The 16,961-nt window shown below is 38.1% G+C and overlaps 1 protein-coding gene across 7 annotated transcripts in view; it reads right to left on the reverse strand.

Annotated features, from left to right (window-relative positions):
- The window catches only part of VPS13B (vacuolar protein sorting 13 homolog B), a 350,839-nt gene that overhangs the window by 301,170 nt on the left and 32,708 nt on the right, over positions 1–16,961 (reverse strand). For all 7 annotated transcript variants that reach the window (XM_081013853.1, XM_081013855.1, XM_081013851.1 and 4 more), the window contains exons 4-11: positions 15,187–15,304; positions 14,809–14,976; positions 14,216–14,397; positions 11,370–11,544; positions 6,533–6,789; positions 4,099–4,194; positions 3,122–3,244; positions 2,518–2,655 (exon numbers count right to left, since the gene is read on the reverse strand). In XM_081013853.1, coding sequence (XP_080869979.1) covers positions 2,518–2,655; positions 3,122–3,244; positions 4,099–4,194; positions 6,533–6,789; positions 11,370–11,544; positions 14,216–14,397; positions 14,809–14,976; positions 15,187–15,304 — 1,257 coding nt within the window. The remainder of the gene's footprint in view (positions 1–2,517; positions 2,656–3,121; positions 3,245–4,098; positions 4,195–6,532; positions 6,790–11,369; positions 11,545–14,215; positions 14,398–14,808; positions 14,977–15,186; positions 15,305–16,961) is intronic.

The following is a 16,961-nucleotide window of genomic DNA, read 5'->3' on the forward strand; positions in this document are numbered from 1 at the left end:
AGCTAACTAGGGCAAACTTCATATCTAACATTTGCTACTTCCGAAACATTTTAGGACATCTAGCTAGAAAACAATCAGATTTATTTGGACTCAGTAGGTATTTGTTTGCTCTTGTCTCCATAGGAAGCAGTGAGTCGTAAGTAACATTCTAATCACGTCATTAGACATGAAGGTTGACATTTAAGTAAATGGAATCTATTATTACTACCAATAAAAGGAGAATTTGCAGCTTTAACAAAATGAGTTTATTGGGCAGTAATGAGATACATGGAATTCTCAGTGTTTCTCTTTTTTCCTGCTCTATGAAGGATGAGGAAACTAAAAAGAAGTATATAATATAAACACATTAAAAAAAACAGAGTGATGCCCCACAAGGATGTGTATTGGGACCAGTGCTTTTTAACTTGCTCAGAAATGGTTTGGATTTAAGAATGAGCAGTGAGTTGAGGCCAGATTAATGAATAATACCAATTTATCCCAACCAGACTATAAAGAGCTCTGAAAGAATCTATGTGAACTAGGTGAATGGGCAGCAAAATGGGAATTGCAGCTCAATATGAAAAAGTGTAAAACGATGAACAAGGCAGCAAAAAAATCCTAACTTCGCAAATAGGTGATGACTAACCAGCAAACAATTTGAGCTGTGTGGCAGGCAGCTCAGTCAAAACATCAACCACTACAACACCTGTGAAAAGGGTACATTTTGTGTTAGATGTCATTAAGAAGGGGTTAAAAATAAAAGTGCCCATATCATAATGCCCTTGTAGAAATCTATGGTGCAGCCACATTTGGAAAATTGTGTGTGGTTTTGACTGCCGCAACTCAAAGAAGGCATCATAGAGCTATAAAAGGCACAGAAAAGGCAACCAGAATACTCAGGAGCTGAACACTTTTATTACAAGATTGAGCTTTTTTGTTTCAGGAGAAAGCAATTAAAGGGACAGCATAATGTTGTGATGTATGGTGTGGGAAAAGTTTAGTCTGTCTCCCTTTCATAGAACTATAACTCAGGATCATCCAATGAAATTGATAGATTCAAGTCAGACAAAATAATGTATTTATTCACATCATTCATTTATGGAATTCACTTCAATTAGATGTGGTAATGGTCACAAGCTTAGAGGGCTTGAAAAAGGGATTAGACAAATTCACAGAGGATAAATCTATCAGTGGCTATATAGAACTTTCATGTTCAAAGGAAGTATGCTACTGAATTCTAGTTGCTGGGGATCCACAGCAAAAGAAGGCTGCGGTTTACAAGCTTTTGCCCTGCTTGTGCTGTTGTGGTTTACCACTGAATGAAGCTAGACTTAATGGACCTTTAGTCCAATTCACAAGGGCACATCTCATTAAAAAACAAAAACAGAGAAACCAAATATGAAGGACAATCCAGTTCAACGTGCAGACACACTAAGGATTAAAGAGTTGATCTCTTTTTAATGTATTAATTTCAGCATTTTAGACTTGAGTATAGATTCACAGTTTCCTATCAACTGCAGCTCTCTAAAGTACTTGCAAGCGGCAACTAGGAATGGATCTGAGCCATACTACTGAATATTTTAAAAGAAGAGGTATCTAATTTTACCTCTGCTACCTCTTTATATTTGAGTGAAAACTTGGAGGCTGTTTTACTCAGAGTCCATTGAAATTTATGGACCTTAGTCAATATTAATACATTTCAATGGGTTTACTCTGAGTAAAACATAGCTGAATACGACCCTGAGCAATTTGTACTCTGATACACATGCCCGAGTACAAAAACTTATAGGGGGGAATAAGCCTTAAGGCTATGTTCATTTTTATCAGGTGCCTGCCCTGCTTACAAGAAGCTCAAGGCAGCTTTCTCAGTGCTCTCCTTTTTACTCACAACAACTTTTTAAAGGTAGCGTATGCTGAAAGAGATAAACTCTTCAATAATTAGCCAGTGAGCTTCATAGCTGAAGGAGATCTGAACCATGGTCTCTCTTCTCCAGACTGAACACTCTGTGCCTTTGCCCACTACTAAAGACTGACTCTTATCTATTTACTCTTCAAATTTCTATCCCAGTGGAAGCCCTAAAAGTGGTTCATTCATAGAATCATAGAATTTTAGAGTTGGAAGGTACCACGAGGGCCATCTAGTCCAACCCCCCAGCAATGCAGGAATCTTTTGCCCAACGTGGGGCTCAAAACCCATGACCCTAAGATTAAGGGTCTCATGCTCTACAAACTGAGCTATCCCAGCTATCGAATAATCATTTTCCAACTTAGCTCAATAAGGCTTAATCTAAGAAGACTAAGGTCTAAATTAGTTATGGCCTCTAGGCATTCAAGTAAAATGTGCAAGAAAAGTAAAATCAAGCAGCTCATTGTGACATAACTCATCTACTCATTAAGTGACAAAATACTTTAGTAGAAATAAGGTGTTAACACTGACTCCATAATCAGAGCTGCTGAACATAGATGTGGACAAAATAAGCAACAGGATATGAACACTGAGCACAAATCCAAAATTTTAAAAGAAAACTTATTTAAGACCTTATGAGCGGCTGCATCCAAAATGAATTCTGCACGGACACCATTGTTCTCAGGGCTTCTGTAATCAAATAGTGAATTGGTGAGGTATGTCATCCCTTTTGTGCTCAGATTTTCACCACAGTTGAAAAAGTAGGCCTCCTTTTATAAAAGGGGAAAAAATATATCAGTGGGAATAGAAAGATAGTAACAAAACATAACAAACAAAAGAACATGTTATTTGATTTCTTCTTTATAAACATGGTACTTGAAGAAACTGTTCCCCCCTCCCCACCATGGTCTTTGCACAATGATAAGCCAAACCGCAGCTAAGCATGAACAAGCAAGTTTGCTGGTAGACAGCTGGAAATTGCAGCTTCTTCACTCCTTACCACACCACCCCGCTTCTGCTGTTGCCACACTACCAAGGGCTAAGCCATGATTTGGCTTAGTATTACATGTGAGCCGAGGCTCATGATTTGTCTAATTCGGCTAACACGGCTACCTGTCTTTTTTGTGTGAGCCAGTCATGTGGCTTTTGGGGTTCTTCTGAAAAATTGTAAAAATATTTTATGCCCTCTTTTAACAAAGCATGTCTGCAAGCTAGCAAAGCGTAACTTGTACTTACCGCATCACTTCTATTCATATTCTCCTCAAAATCTTTAATTCCCATAATTCCTTTGAGACAAAGAGCTTGGCAACCAACAAAGCCTATTTGGCAATCAAAGAAAGGTTCTCCACTCATGAGGACCTGGGGAAAAAATGTTAACATGCTGAGTGTGTATAAGGAAACTGGAAGAGAGTTAAGCTTCTAGCCAAGAACCAACACATTGTTGGGTTCACCTATCTAACTTTCATGTTGTTGCCTTTATTCTTATTTTTTAAATTTTTTTATAGCATTTGCACTCCACTCCAAGAGAGGCTTACATAAAATCAAAACAAGACATTTCCTACCCACAGGCTTACAATCTAAACGAAAAGAAAACAAACAGGACAAGGGACAAGGACAGAAGAGAAAAATGAGAATCAAGGCTATTCCAAGCCTATCCTTTGGAATTCTCTCCCCTTGAATATTAGACAGGCACTGTCTAAGTTGTCTCTCCGGCCCCTACTGAAGATTCTCATCTATCAACAAAGCTTCTAAGTTGAGATTTTCCCAGTCTGGAATTGTTTTTTAAGATTTTTTAAATATGTTTTTATCATCTTATGCCTTGTTTGCCACCCTAGGCACCTTTGGAACGAAAGGCAGGGTCTGAATCTAATACATAAATAAATGCACACCTATCTATCCAAAATTAATATTTATGTGGATGAATGTATAAGCAGGAATATTGTGGTCATTTTTTGCACTTAATTAAGAAACAAATGAAGTAAAAGCACAATAATAATGTACACCAGATTTGAGAGCTTATTATTTACTGCCTAGTGTACTACAGCTAAAGTCCAAGAATGGCTCTATTTCAGTTATGTTTTTATTATAGCCATCCAATAATGAGTGAATATAAAATCAATACTGCAACTGCCAGTACAAAGTAATGATTCTGATGAAATAAATACTGATGCCAAGAAATCTACTATAAATATACAGAAGTAATGGAAAATTACCTCTACTGTAGTTCCTTCTTGCTCCCAGCATATTACTTCTTTGGATTTTACTTTCTGTGGGCTGTAATAGCTACTTTCAGCTTGCATTTCTGTGAGCTGTGTAACAATATGCCAAACACTTACCATTAGTCAACATTAGTATTAGCTGCATATAAGTTATTATTACTGTGTAGAAAAGATGATGACAAATTAAATTTTACTATTGGTGATTATGATTGGGCAGGAAACAGGTGTACTAAAACAGCTGCAATATATTATCCACACTAGAAAATAACAACTTTAATCTATGTACTGGCACAATTTAAAAAAACAACAACACTGAAACATTTTTAGTTTCTCGGTTACATAAACAATGAATAAAAAGGTAATCTAACAGATACGCAGGTGCAACTCAGTTTATGAACTTGACAGAATAAACTTGACAGTTTGTTATAATAGCATAGGAAGTAATTCACAAGATGGATGTACTTAAGCAACCCTTGCAAACCTCAATCATAAGTAAATATACTACCTTTTTGTCTATGCTCTGATCACCATGAATAAAGCAGCAAAAAGAGATCAATAGTGTACTTTTGACTATTCAACATCATTCATTAAACAAGGGCAAAATAATGAAACATTTAAATGTTTAGCCCTAACAGCTCCTAACTCTGGCATCTTTAACTGCTGAAATAATTCCTTCTAATTTTCTTATAACATAAAATTCCTAGAAGCTCTCATTACTTAGCTATTTCCAACTGGGTGTACACATGGTTGCTGTTTTGAAGCTAAGTTCTATAAAGCAAATGCTCAAGGAAAACAGGATTTAAAAACCCGCCCTTCAGCTGTCTGCAATCATTGTAGAGGAAAAGCAATTAATTGATTAAAAGAACTCAAACATTGCAAGAACAATTTTCGACATTATTAGGAAAATGCAACATTTAATTTGGCATGGGGTTTTTTTTAAGCTGGAGTGGTATCAGCTATTCAGAATGCTAATGCAGAAACCTGAGCTTGTTTTTGACCAAAATATGAACCACAAATTAATTCCATACATTCTTAGCATTCAAGCAGAACAATGAATTCTAATGTTTTCCTTCTAAGTGCCAGCATAATTCTCTTATGCATACCATTTTATAGTGTAAAAAATATAACATTCAAGATGTTAGGATGTGGTAAAATTATTGTAATGTATAATGCTAAATGCACAAGAATAAAAACAAAGTCTCTTAATGGGTTTTACCTACTTCAGCAAAGGACGCTGTATACACTAGCAGTTTATTATGAGATTTAGTGGGAATAATATCCGAACTAGAGTTGAGGCCACTGGGTTCCATGTTAGATTACAAATAAAACATATTTTTACAGTGCTGCAGTGCCCTTTTCCTCTTGAACTGGGCAGGCTCATCCTACAAGTCTGCTGTAAGAAGTGACTGACAGGATCAGGCAACTACTGTACAAAATAACAAAGGTATGAACAAATGCATGGATAGTGAAGAATGTGAGTGCTCTGGGAGAAAATATACTCCCTCCTTTCTTCATAGCCCCAGAGTAGAACATTCTTCTTCTTTCTTTGGTGATCATTCGCAGTCGAGTAAGATTGTCTTCCATAAACACGGTTTTAACAATAAGTCCGTGAGTGACTGTGGAGGCCAATTCTGAATCCACACATTCTTCCACAGTGGAGACATAGGTTTCCGGGCGGGAGCTGATCACGGTGTGGATTTGCCAAGCCTGCCTTCCTCTTAGCACATTTGTCCCTTGCGTCCTGAGTTCAAGTGTCTTCAAAGCGCATGACACCTTTGGTAAAGGCTTTTCTCCAATTGGAGCTCTCATAGGCAAGTGTTTCCCATTTTTTGGTGTTTATACTACATTTTTTAAGATTTGCCTTGAGAGAGTCTTTAAACTTCTTTTGTTGACCACCAGCATTACACTTTCTATTTTTAAGTTTGGAATAGAGTAGTTGCTTTGGAAGACGATGCTTTGGAAGACGATGATCAGGCATCCGCACAACATGAACAGTCCAACAAAGTTGATGTTGAAGAACCATTGCTTTGAGACTGGTACTCTGGGAGAAAATATACTTGCTCCCTTCTTCATATCCCCCGAGTAGAACATAGATCTGCTGTGAGCACCCAATGATCAATCAGCTTCCTTGACTGGAAGCATTAAAGTTGATGCCTACACATTTGGATCATCTGAAAACTAACCAATTTAGCTTTCAGATGATCCACACATGTGTAGGAATCATGGGGGACAGGGGGATAGACATATGTAGGATTGCACTGTTAAAGGTATTCAACTATATGTGAACCAGCATACATTGTTTTCCTCAATGAGAACAAATGACTATATATTGCCATCTATTTTTGTTGTCCAAGCACTTTGCAAAAATGACTAGAAATATACTTATGGTTTGTTTTTTGTTTGTTTGTTTGTTTGTTTTTAATGTTACCTTGAAGGTAATAGTAGCCTTTGTACAGTAAAATCCTATAGAAACAATGGGATCTTTAACTGCTGGCGATTTATGCTGATTCATTGTTGTTCCATCATCTATTCCAAGAAAGTCTCCCTCTTCATCATCATTACCCACAATAGCAGGTACAAACGACCAGGCCCACGACACCCATCCCTGCTGTTGATCATCATCTTGTTGAACATAAGATTCTGGAGAAATATATTGCATATCATGGCCTATTTCATCTTCTGCACCTTTAAAAAAAAGGAAAGCAAGGATTATTCAGCTTGAAATACAATATTAGCCACAAACTAGAAACAAGAGGCATTTTATTTTATACTTACATACAACATGTATTTTAAACAATATATACTATACCTTGTGGTATGAACAGGAATGCCAACAATATTTCCTGGGCCCAGTACACTGTATGTGGATTGGGCGCCCTGCATTTATAATATATTTTTTATATTACATTCCTGGAATCATTTAAAACCAAGTCATATTTGATGAACACTAAATAATTTACATTTAAAACTCTAATTAAAATTATGAAATCTGGCTTTCATTTTGTCCTAAATCATCTGCTTTGATCCAAACTATAAAGGTACACCTGATTTAGGGAAGCTGCCTCGGTTTCTGATTTGATCCCAGAATGTCCCACTTTTCCTTAGGGTATCCCTGTTTTCATTGGAGAAATATTGGAGGGTATGGAGTTATCCAACACACACCCCCGAGCTGTCTGAAGGCAATCCTGTATAGGGAAGTTTTATTTAATGTTTAATGTTTTATGTTTTTGTATATGTTGGGAGCTGCCCAGAGTGGCTGCGGCAACCCAGTAATGTGTGCAGCGTATAAACAGTAAAATTATCATTATGGAATGAAATGTCCCTATTTTCATTGGAGAAATGTTGGAGGGTATGGACTACAAAAAAGAAATGTACTACTGAACACAATAACCAGGATAATAAAAAACTGCACAATTAAATTAGCAGCAAATTACAAGACCCTATACACTCTTCCGTAAGTCATGAAATGCATTCCTTGTCAGAATTCTCATAGTGAACTTGAGCGATTCACATTAAACTCTCTTCAGAGGAGACACGGCAAAAAATACTGTGTTTTATACCAATTTAGAAATATTTTTTAAAATCCCTGCCTAATTTAGCTGATAATGTTTACTCAGTTTCCAGAGCTGATGAACAGAAAAAGTAAACGAATGAGCTGCAAATGCTTAAAAGGTTCTTTGATATCAAACATCAGGCAAAATCCCTAAACTTATGCAATCAGTGCTTAGATGGCTGTTAACACAAGCTGGACCCCGGCCTTGGCAGCATCACCAGCACAGTCTTAACGCAAGGATTAACTGTTCTTGAACAATTTCAAGTATATTATGTCCAAACAGGCCTCCTTCAACAGCAGAAATGTTCCCAATATTTATCCCTTTAAAGGTATTGACATCTGTGACTAGCAGGAAAATGCTAGGTTTCATTTATGTCACCTTTTGCTGATGGATAAAGTTATCAAATCCATACCTTCAGAAACCTGTGTGAACTTTTAATTAACTATGGTTTGTAGCAGAGATGATGCAGAAGAGCCTGGAAAACTGTGGGTAGTGGGTGCCATTTTCCCAAATTCACCACAGTTGGGGTATCTTTTTCATCTGGAAGTAGGTCAGGAAGGGGATGGTGGGAATTTAATGCAGACACTTTGGGACTGCGCATTTTGAGATGGGACAGTCAGCAGTACCATCTGAATGTTGTAATATCTTCCCCATCATTTACATAAAAGGCAGAGTTTATCCTGAACATTTTAGAACAGGAGATGGCTTGGGTAGGGGGTCCTGCTTGCATTTGAGCCTGAACCAGCATATACACAAACCACAGATACCAGTAGTTCCACTTGAGTAAGAGTGAAGTAGAGTTGGCTTCTTCCCCTAACATTAACCAATACAAACTAGACACCACAAAGCTTATCAAATTAGGCAATTATAATTAATATGAAAATGAAACACTTGAGTAAACATAGAATATGTAGCACAACAAGAAAATATCTACTAACCATCACCATACAGATACATGCAGCAACTTTTTTGCACACTTTATTAATTTGGAACAAATGGCACAATCAGTTATGCATCTTAATATCTCCTTTGTTATCATTTTTGTTCTACTCATTATTCTATTTCATGAGAAAGGCAGTACAAACAATGCAAAAAGTAGAGGCTGTACAGACTGAATGGTATGTGATATGTTGCCTAGGCACAGGTCCTGTCTATACATATTTATATTGGATTTAATATAGGTCATAATAAAAGCAGACAAAGTCTTCAACAACACATTCCTACATGAGTAGCAACCAGAGTAGATGCTTTTGGCTTTTCTACCACTGCAGTGAAAGCATTGCTCAGAGCTATGGTCGAGATGCATATTTTTAAAAGGAAAAAGCTCACATTGTTATAAATGGCCTTTCCTCGCAAATAAAACATCGCTATATTAGTCTGAATTAGCTGGTGGTCTCATAGCCGAACATGATAGGAACTGTAGGGATTATTTTTGATTCCTATGTCAAGAGTGACATGGCATATTAATCGGACAAACTGATGCCTCAGGCCATAATTTTTCTGCAAGATGTGTAAACCCTTTAAAAGTACTGTGCCTCCAGAATCTTGTGCTTTTTAAAGAGCCTATAAGAAAGACCAATGAAAATAAAGGCAATGTAAACTGTGAAAGCAGCCAGCCTAACCTAGTTACTAGGACAATGAAATCAAACATATAAGGGCTCCTTACAGTGAGTCAGACCATCGAGGTCAGGATTGTGTTCTCTGACTGGTAGTGCCTCAAGAATCTGTCCCAAGGGATTTCCTCAACCCTCTTCAGTAAGCCCTGAGTAGCTTGGGACCAGTTTACTTACAGGATAACTTTACCCCATTATGTGCTCTCTCAGCTGCTTTGATCTGCAGAACTGATACAAGTATCACATAATACTCATTCCACTGTTGTATAAAATCAATATTTTAGTGTGATGACACCTACACTTTAGAACTCACAGCTTCTTGACAGCAGACAGGCATCTTCTTTGTACAGTCGTACCTTGGGTCTCAAACGGAATCCGTTCCGGAAGTCCGTTCGACTTCCAAAAATGTTTGAAAACCAAGATGCGGCTTCCAATTGGCTGCAGGAGCTTCCTTCACTTAATTGGAAGCCACGGAGGCAACATCGGACGTTCAGGTTCCAAAGAACGTTCGCAAACCAGAACACTCACTTGCGGAGTTCAGGAGCCAAAACTTTCAAGTTGCAAGGTGTTTGACAACCAAGGTACAACTGTACTCTTTTTGGCACCTGCTTAAAACATTTTTGTTTAGGCAAACCTATCCAGGCATGTAGCTGCTGATGTGTTTTAATCTCTTTTGCTGTTAATTTTAATTATTTCAAAATGTTTTGATTTTTTTTTATTAATAATCTTGACATTTCGTGTAAACTACTTAAGAGGTTTTACTACAATCAAAGGGTATATAAGCGTTGTTAAATAAATTTGGGCTTCTGTATGGGGCTGCAGGGATCGTCATAAAAAACCACCTCCTTCCCCATTCCATTGAGAGATGCTTTCTGTTAGCAGAAGCAGCACCATGGGATACCACACCAATCTGTAACTACATTATTTCTTGCAAATATCTATTTTTTCACACAAAAAATGGCAGGTTGCGGCAAACAACTATGCCTAAATAGTCATGTTGCATTTTAGATAATTAATACTAATGAGGTGCCATAAATAATGAAAAAGAATACTTAGTACATAGTTTCTGATGCAAACTGCTCTATTGACTTATTAAATAAATTCTTTAATAAAGTTAGTTGATGTGACTTGAGGACTGACTACTTCTAAATAAATTAAAATATGGGATTTACAGAATAATCTAGAGTATCAGAGTAAAATTATTCCAGGTACTTTTAAGGTAAGAATAAGAAAGAATTTTGAACTGTTTACTTCATGTTTTGGTACATATTTTGAAAATGACTGGTGGCAATCCTTTAGTACAGAGGCCCTCAAACTCAGTTACAGAGCTCTTTTAACCAACCCAAGAAAAGAATCAAGCCCTTAATACAACACAGATTGCAATCAATTTGAAATATTTGTCATTGCCCTAAAAATAATACACAATGTTATTGTTTGAATGGATTAAAGGTAAAGATACCCTGCCCGTACGGGCCAGTCTTGACAGACTCTAGGGTTGTGCGTTCATCTCACTCTATAGGCCGGGAGCCAGCGCTGTCCGCAGACACTTCCGGGTCACGTGGCCAGCGTGACGAAGCTGCTCCGGCGAACCGGCACCAGAGCAGCACACGGAACACTGTTTACCTTCCCGCTAGAAAGCGGTACCTATTTATCTACTTGCACTTAAGGGTGCTTTCGAACTGCTAGGTGGGCAGGAGCTGGGACTGAAGAACGGGAGCTCACCCCGCCGCGGGGATTCGAACCGCCGACCATGCGATCGGCAAGTCCTAGGCGCTGAGGTTTTACCCACAGCGCCACCCGCGTCCCTTTGAATGGTTTACAAAGTTCCAATTTAACCTTGGAAAAATTGTTCCATAGAAGACCTGCCTTCACAATCTTACATCTAGCTTCCTTAGGAAGCTAACAGAATAATTACTTGTTATTTAAACCATAATAGGAGAATTAAACATGAAGTTGTGATTATGTCTTTAAATCGTCTCAAACCAATCTACAAAATTGCCCAAGAACCTAGGTAACAACTAGTTTTGCATTATCTGCACTTGAACTGTAATTTCTCTGATCCTTTTGGAGGATTGTGAACAAATTCAGTCTGTCTTACCTGAGATGTTCCCCAAAACATCCTTAGTGTGACAAACCAAGTCTTCATTTTCTCCATCTTTAAAGTTGCCTATTTCTCCATAGTAGAGTGAAATTCCAAGTTGCATTATTCGAATAAACATAGGAAGTTGTTGATCAGTAATGGAGAGCTTCAGGGTTTCTACTAAAGTGTGGATCTGCAAGTACAGAGAAAAGCATTGAGTTGGATCTGAAGAAATGTAGAGCTGGGGGGGGGGGCTAGGGTCATCTGGCCCAATCCCCTACAATACGTGAAAGGAAGAATGAATGGAACTCCAATTGTGCAACAATGGATCCTCTGGAACAGCATAAGTGGGCTACCCGAGTTGCAGTAGGACAGGGAAATTATAAGAATTCAGCTGAACTGCCTTGCACAAGCAGTAGTGCCTTTCTCCTGCAGTCTTAGATGGTGACCTGTGCATAATAAGGGATAAATTCTGTTGAACACAGTCAGACTTAAACACGCATATAGGACCAGGTTCCACATAAGCAACAAGAGACAAAATTCAGATTTTAAAAGTAAATGTTAACATACATCTAAGGCAAATGAAGATTGTAATTATGAAGTATGTTAAACATTGTGTTAATTTCATTTTTAATGACAGATATTCCAGGGTACCCTGATGAGGAACTGTGGCCACCAACAGAGATAACCAGGCAAGTTATTTATAAACGTAATTATAATTATGCTCACACTAATCTATGTTCCCTGGCATGCTTTTTATGGTAACTCAGAATTCATTAAAACCATCTATGTAAGTAATGAAGGAATAGAAAACACAGAATTCCTTATTAGAACCACAGCACCAATTGACATTAGTGAAGACTGTGTCAAAATTTCCATTATATGCTGTCAGAAGTTTGTGATTCTGCCATTAAAATATCCCCTCTGCTAAAACCTGGCATGAAAGTTAATGATCAAGCCCACAACTGAACTTCATTCCTCGATCAAAAACAAAAATTTGGCAAACTTTAAGATTCAGAGAGAGAGAAGGCCAAGATTTAATATTCTGCTTACCTACAATAGCCACATAGTACTGCAGTGAAGTGCATTTAGCATGTCAGAGTTTATTATGATTAATAGAAGACAAGAACCTGTTTATGTTTCAGAAGCTGCTGAGCACAAATATCTCAAAATGACTTTAGCTGTCATCTCTTTCCATCTAGTGTTACAGTATGCATAGCAAAGTTGTAGACAAGTTGAGAAAATATCAATTCCAGAATCTGACAAGTAATTTTGTCTACAGTGCTTGTCATAGACTTTAGGACAGGTGTGGGGAACTCAGGCTGGAGGCTGAGTGCCTGGTCCTTGATACTCTCACCACTCAACACTGCTCCCTAGGCCAGCTTAATTCCCTCCTTGAGTGTTTTTGCCAGGCTGGAATGTGTCACTGAGCTGTGATAATGGTTCTTGCCTGCCAAGATGAAGCCCCAGAAAGTTGCTCTTGAGGCAATGCAGCCCTTGGACTGCACAAGGTTCCCTATCGCCGTTTTAGTACAGTGGTACCTTGGGTTACAGACGCTTCAGGTTACAGACTCCGCTAACCCAGAAATAGTACCTCGGGTTAAGAACTTTGCTTCAGGATGAGAACAGAAATTGTGCAGCAGTGGCGCGGCAGCAGCGGGAGGCCCCATTAGCCAAAGTGGTGCTTCAGGTTAAGAACAGTTTCAGGTTAAGAACAGACCTCCAGAACGAATTAAGTTCTTAACCCGAGGTACCACTGTATTTAGAAACTAAAGCATGCAGTGCAAACTGTGAACATCTAAAACAGGCATAGACAAATTCCGGCCCTCCAGATGTTTGGGACTACAATTCCCATCATCCCCTAGCTAACAGGACTAGTGGTCAGGGATGATGGGAATTGTAGTCCCAAACATCTGGAGGGCCGGAGTTTGCCTATGCCTGATCTAAGAGAACATTAAGCTCGGATAAATGCCACAGAGAATGCCAGACTGATAAGTGTATTGATTAGAAAGAGCCATATAGATCCTGAAAGCTCTGGATATCTGCTTCCAATCCTTGGCTTAGAAACAGGAGAAAGTTTGTTACAGTTAAACAAACTGAAACTAAACTGAATAGCTTTAAGTACCTAATAATGAATTGTTAGTCTGAATTAAGACCCTACAGCCACATGCTACTGGATAAATGTATGTGCAAAACAACTCCTATGTGGCATCTGGCATCAATAGTATCAGGATAATTAGCTGCACACAGGGACAGATAAACTACAGTACTCATGGACACATCTGGAAACATGTTCAGAACAGACAATACTTCGCTTTCTCAATCTAATTTCAAAAATTCACAAAACACCCACAGTACATGCTGTTATAGGCTTTCAGATTGCTCTGGCACCACTGTTCCCACATACAGTATGTGCATCCTCTCTTGAAGTAGATTAGAATACACAATCTCATTAAAGACTATTAAGTACCTTGAATTACATCATAATATTTTTGAATTCTCACTTATCTATTACCCCAGTAAGCCTTTTTATTATCCATACAAGTACCAGAATTAAGTATCCTTAAGCTCACACTATGAAGAAGTAGCTAAATTAAGTAAGATGAATGCTAGAAGCTGTATCTCAAAAAATGTATAGAATGGTTGAAGTAACCTGTTAACAGCCAAACTACTCTTCCTGGGACACAAAGTCCTGGTATGGCTATAGCCACCCAATGTTCACATCTGGAGGCTCAAAAATGAGTGGTCCCCAAAGGCAGAGCAGAAATTAATCTGTTTTAGGTGGTCGATTTTCATTTTTCTTAGGAGTACATGGTGAAAAACAATTCATACATCAAATTTAAAAGATCTAGAAAAGTACTTACTTTAATAGTGGATGGCATCTTAGAATTAAGATTATCGTAAGTGAAATGTAGACGAGTTCTGAACGAACACTTGTAAAGCAGGGGATCTTGATAAAATTCAATCTTGCCGCTAGCGTTCCTTTTGTCTAGGCAAACCGTGCAGTCAGAAAAATTTATCACCTTCCTTAGGACCAAATCAGTTGCTTTCAAAAGGAAGAAAAATGTTGCTCAGTTCTTAGCAGATAAAGCAAAGTAAATACTATGCAAACGCTCGTATTTTCGCACTACTTAATACATAGAAACATTTTTAAAGGACCTTTCACATGTTTAACATATCCAAAGTTTTATTCGAAACACTGGAGAGACTGCAGGAGTGAGGAAGTTTCAAATGCTTCCTACTTGGTATCTGCTTCAAGTCTGTGCAGAATCTGAAAAGCTTGAAGGTGTACAATGCATTGTGTTGTAAGAAATCAATGGGGAAACTCAGAGAATAAAGCTCACTTCTAAAATAGATCAATATTTGTCTCTCTGGTCACTTTTTCTGCAAAATTATTTTAGAACATTATCTTTAAAAAAAAGTCCAATGTCATTTAAAAATTCAATAGTCTGCCTACCAGATATGTCCATGAATGCTCGATCCCAAAATTCATCCACGGTGTAACATTCTGCTGAAGTGATATTGACTGACAGAACGATGTCATCCTCCACGTATTTGAGTATGAGATTATTGATGACAATGTTGACATTGTTTATAACCCGCCAGATCAAACTCTGTACATAGCCTAAAAAGAAATCATGGTTTTATTAAACCCTTTGCTTGGGAACCTTACTAACAAGTTACCAAATACAGAAAAAAATAAAATTGCCAGTTGAAGAGATATCAAGTGTTTAAATAAAACAAAACATCAGGCTTCCTGCGCTTCAAGCAAACTAACAACCGCCAAAAGAACAGAGTCCTAAAAATAACTATATTATTTTTTATCACAAAGTACCTGGTGGTAAATCTGGGTCAGGAGTGGTCTGTTGAATTCTTCTTGGTTTCACTGCTGCTTTTGCACTTTCCGTGGTACTACGATTTGTTGAACTTGAACCACAGCTTTCATGATCATCCTATAAAAGTTAACAAATGTTCATACTGAATTCACAACGGAAAAAAAGGTGGAATTTAAAAAAAAAACTAAAAAGAAAATAAAGAATAAAAAACAGATTGCTGGTGAAAAGTAACAAAGGTAAGAAAGATATAAACTAATTAAATATGTAATAGGAGAAAGAATGAACAGCAGAATGGATAAGCTGGGGTCTAATACCTTAGATAGAAACAAAAGCTGTTGACCACGAGATAATGAAAACAAACAAAAGTGCTAACAATTTGACAACTGTGCTCTATAATTGTTTATCTCATTTTAAACATTTTATAATACTTGGATTGGTCAGAACAGTTTCAAAGAACCATATATGCATGCTCAGAGGGGGTTACGGCTTAAATTTCTCAGACTACAGTTACACGACCGCCACAATGGCCATTTGTACTTGTTTACAACAATACGAAAGGATACTACATCTGTACAGTGTAAGATGCCTAGAATTCTCCCTTTCAACGGAAATATCTCTTTTTAATATAAAATTATTTAATGTAATAAACAAAGAACCTTGGTATTTTGACACCTCTTTCAATTCTTTGTATTTGTTGATGTGAAAAAGTCATTTATGCAGTGCTATTTTTCTAGAAAAAGAGGAGCTCAGAACTCACCATGAATGACTCCCTCGTTCTCTTAGAATGTCAATGGCACCCACCTGAGAGGTGCCAGAACTGAGTTCCTTTGAGTTCCAGCTTTAAAAAAAACCCTGCATTTATGTTTACAGTGGTACCTCGGGTTAAGTACTTAATTCGTTCCGGAGGTCCGTTCTTAACCTGAAACTGTTCTTAACCTGAAGCACCACTTTAGCTAATGGTGCCGCCTGCTGCTGCCGCCCGCCAGAGCACAATTTCTGTTCTCATCCTGAAGCAAAGTTCTTAACCTGAAGCACTATTTCTGGCTTAGCGGAGTCTGTAACCTAAAGCGTATGTAACCTGAAGCATATGTAACCTGAGGTACCACTGTATCTTTATTTAATTAATATTTGAATAATGTGGGATTCAAAAGGAGTATCTTAAGGTTATCAAATTCTGGCCCTGTTTGCACATCATAGGAAGCTATAGCCTAAAATACATTATAGCTTTCCATGCAAGAGCAGCATACAAGTGCATGCTGCTCAAAGTGTAGCCACGCCACACCTACTTTTGCCAAACCAGGAGAAAACTAACCGCAGAACTAGCTTAGCGTTCTGTGCAAAAAAGCATTCACGCTTTAGTTCTCTCAAAGCAATCCATGAGAGGCAGCTAAGGTTTGTCCTTGTGGTTTGTTTGGGAGAGAAAGAAATCAAAAGTACTGGCTTCTACGGAATGCTGTAGTAGCACTCTGACCCACAGACCTAATAAGGCGCAGCACGGATCCCAATTTAGTATGTGAGACAGTCTTCCCACAAACCATGCACATCTGCCCCAAACTGGATGTCATATGTGGGGCAAGCACAGATGTGGCTGTCAACAGAAAATCAAAAGCCTCAAGCCGTACTCCTGATGGTTCACTGGCAAAGAAGACTTGCTGTCACGGCTGATCGGCTGACTGGCAGTGAGAACAAGACTGCTGGGTAGCACAGCTGACCTCTGCCCAACGAGGGCTTGAAGTCACCAACTATCAGCTAAGGGGCAGCGATTCCAAGCCCA

Source organism: Podarcis pityusensis (assembly GCF_964106645.2).
Source record: "Podarcis pityusensis genome assembly, chromosome: 7".
NCBI lineage: Eukaryota > Metazoa > Chordata > Lepidosauria > Squamata > Lacertidae > Podarcis > Podarcis pityusensis.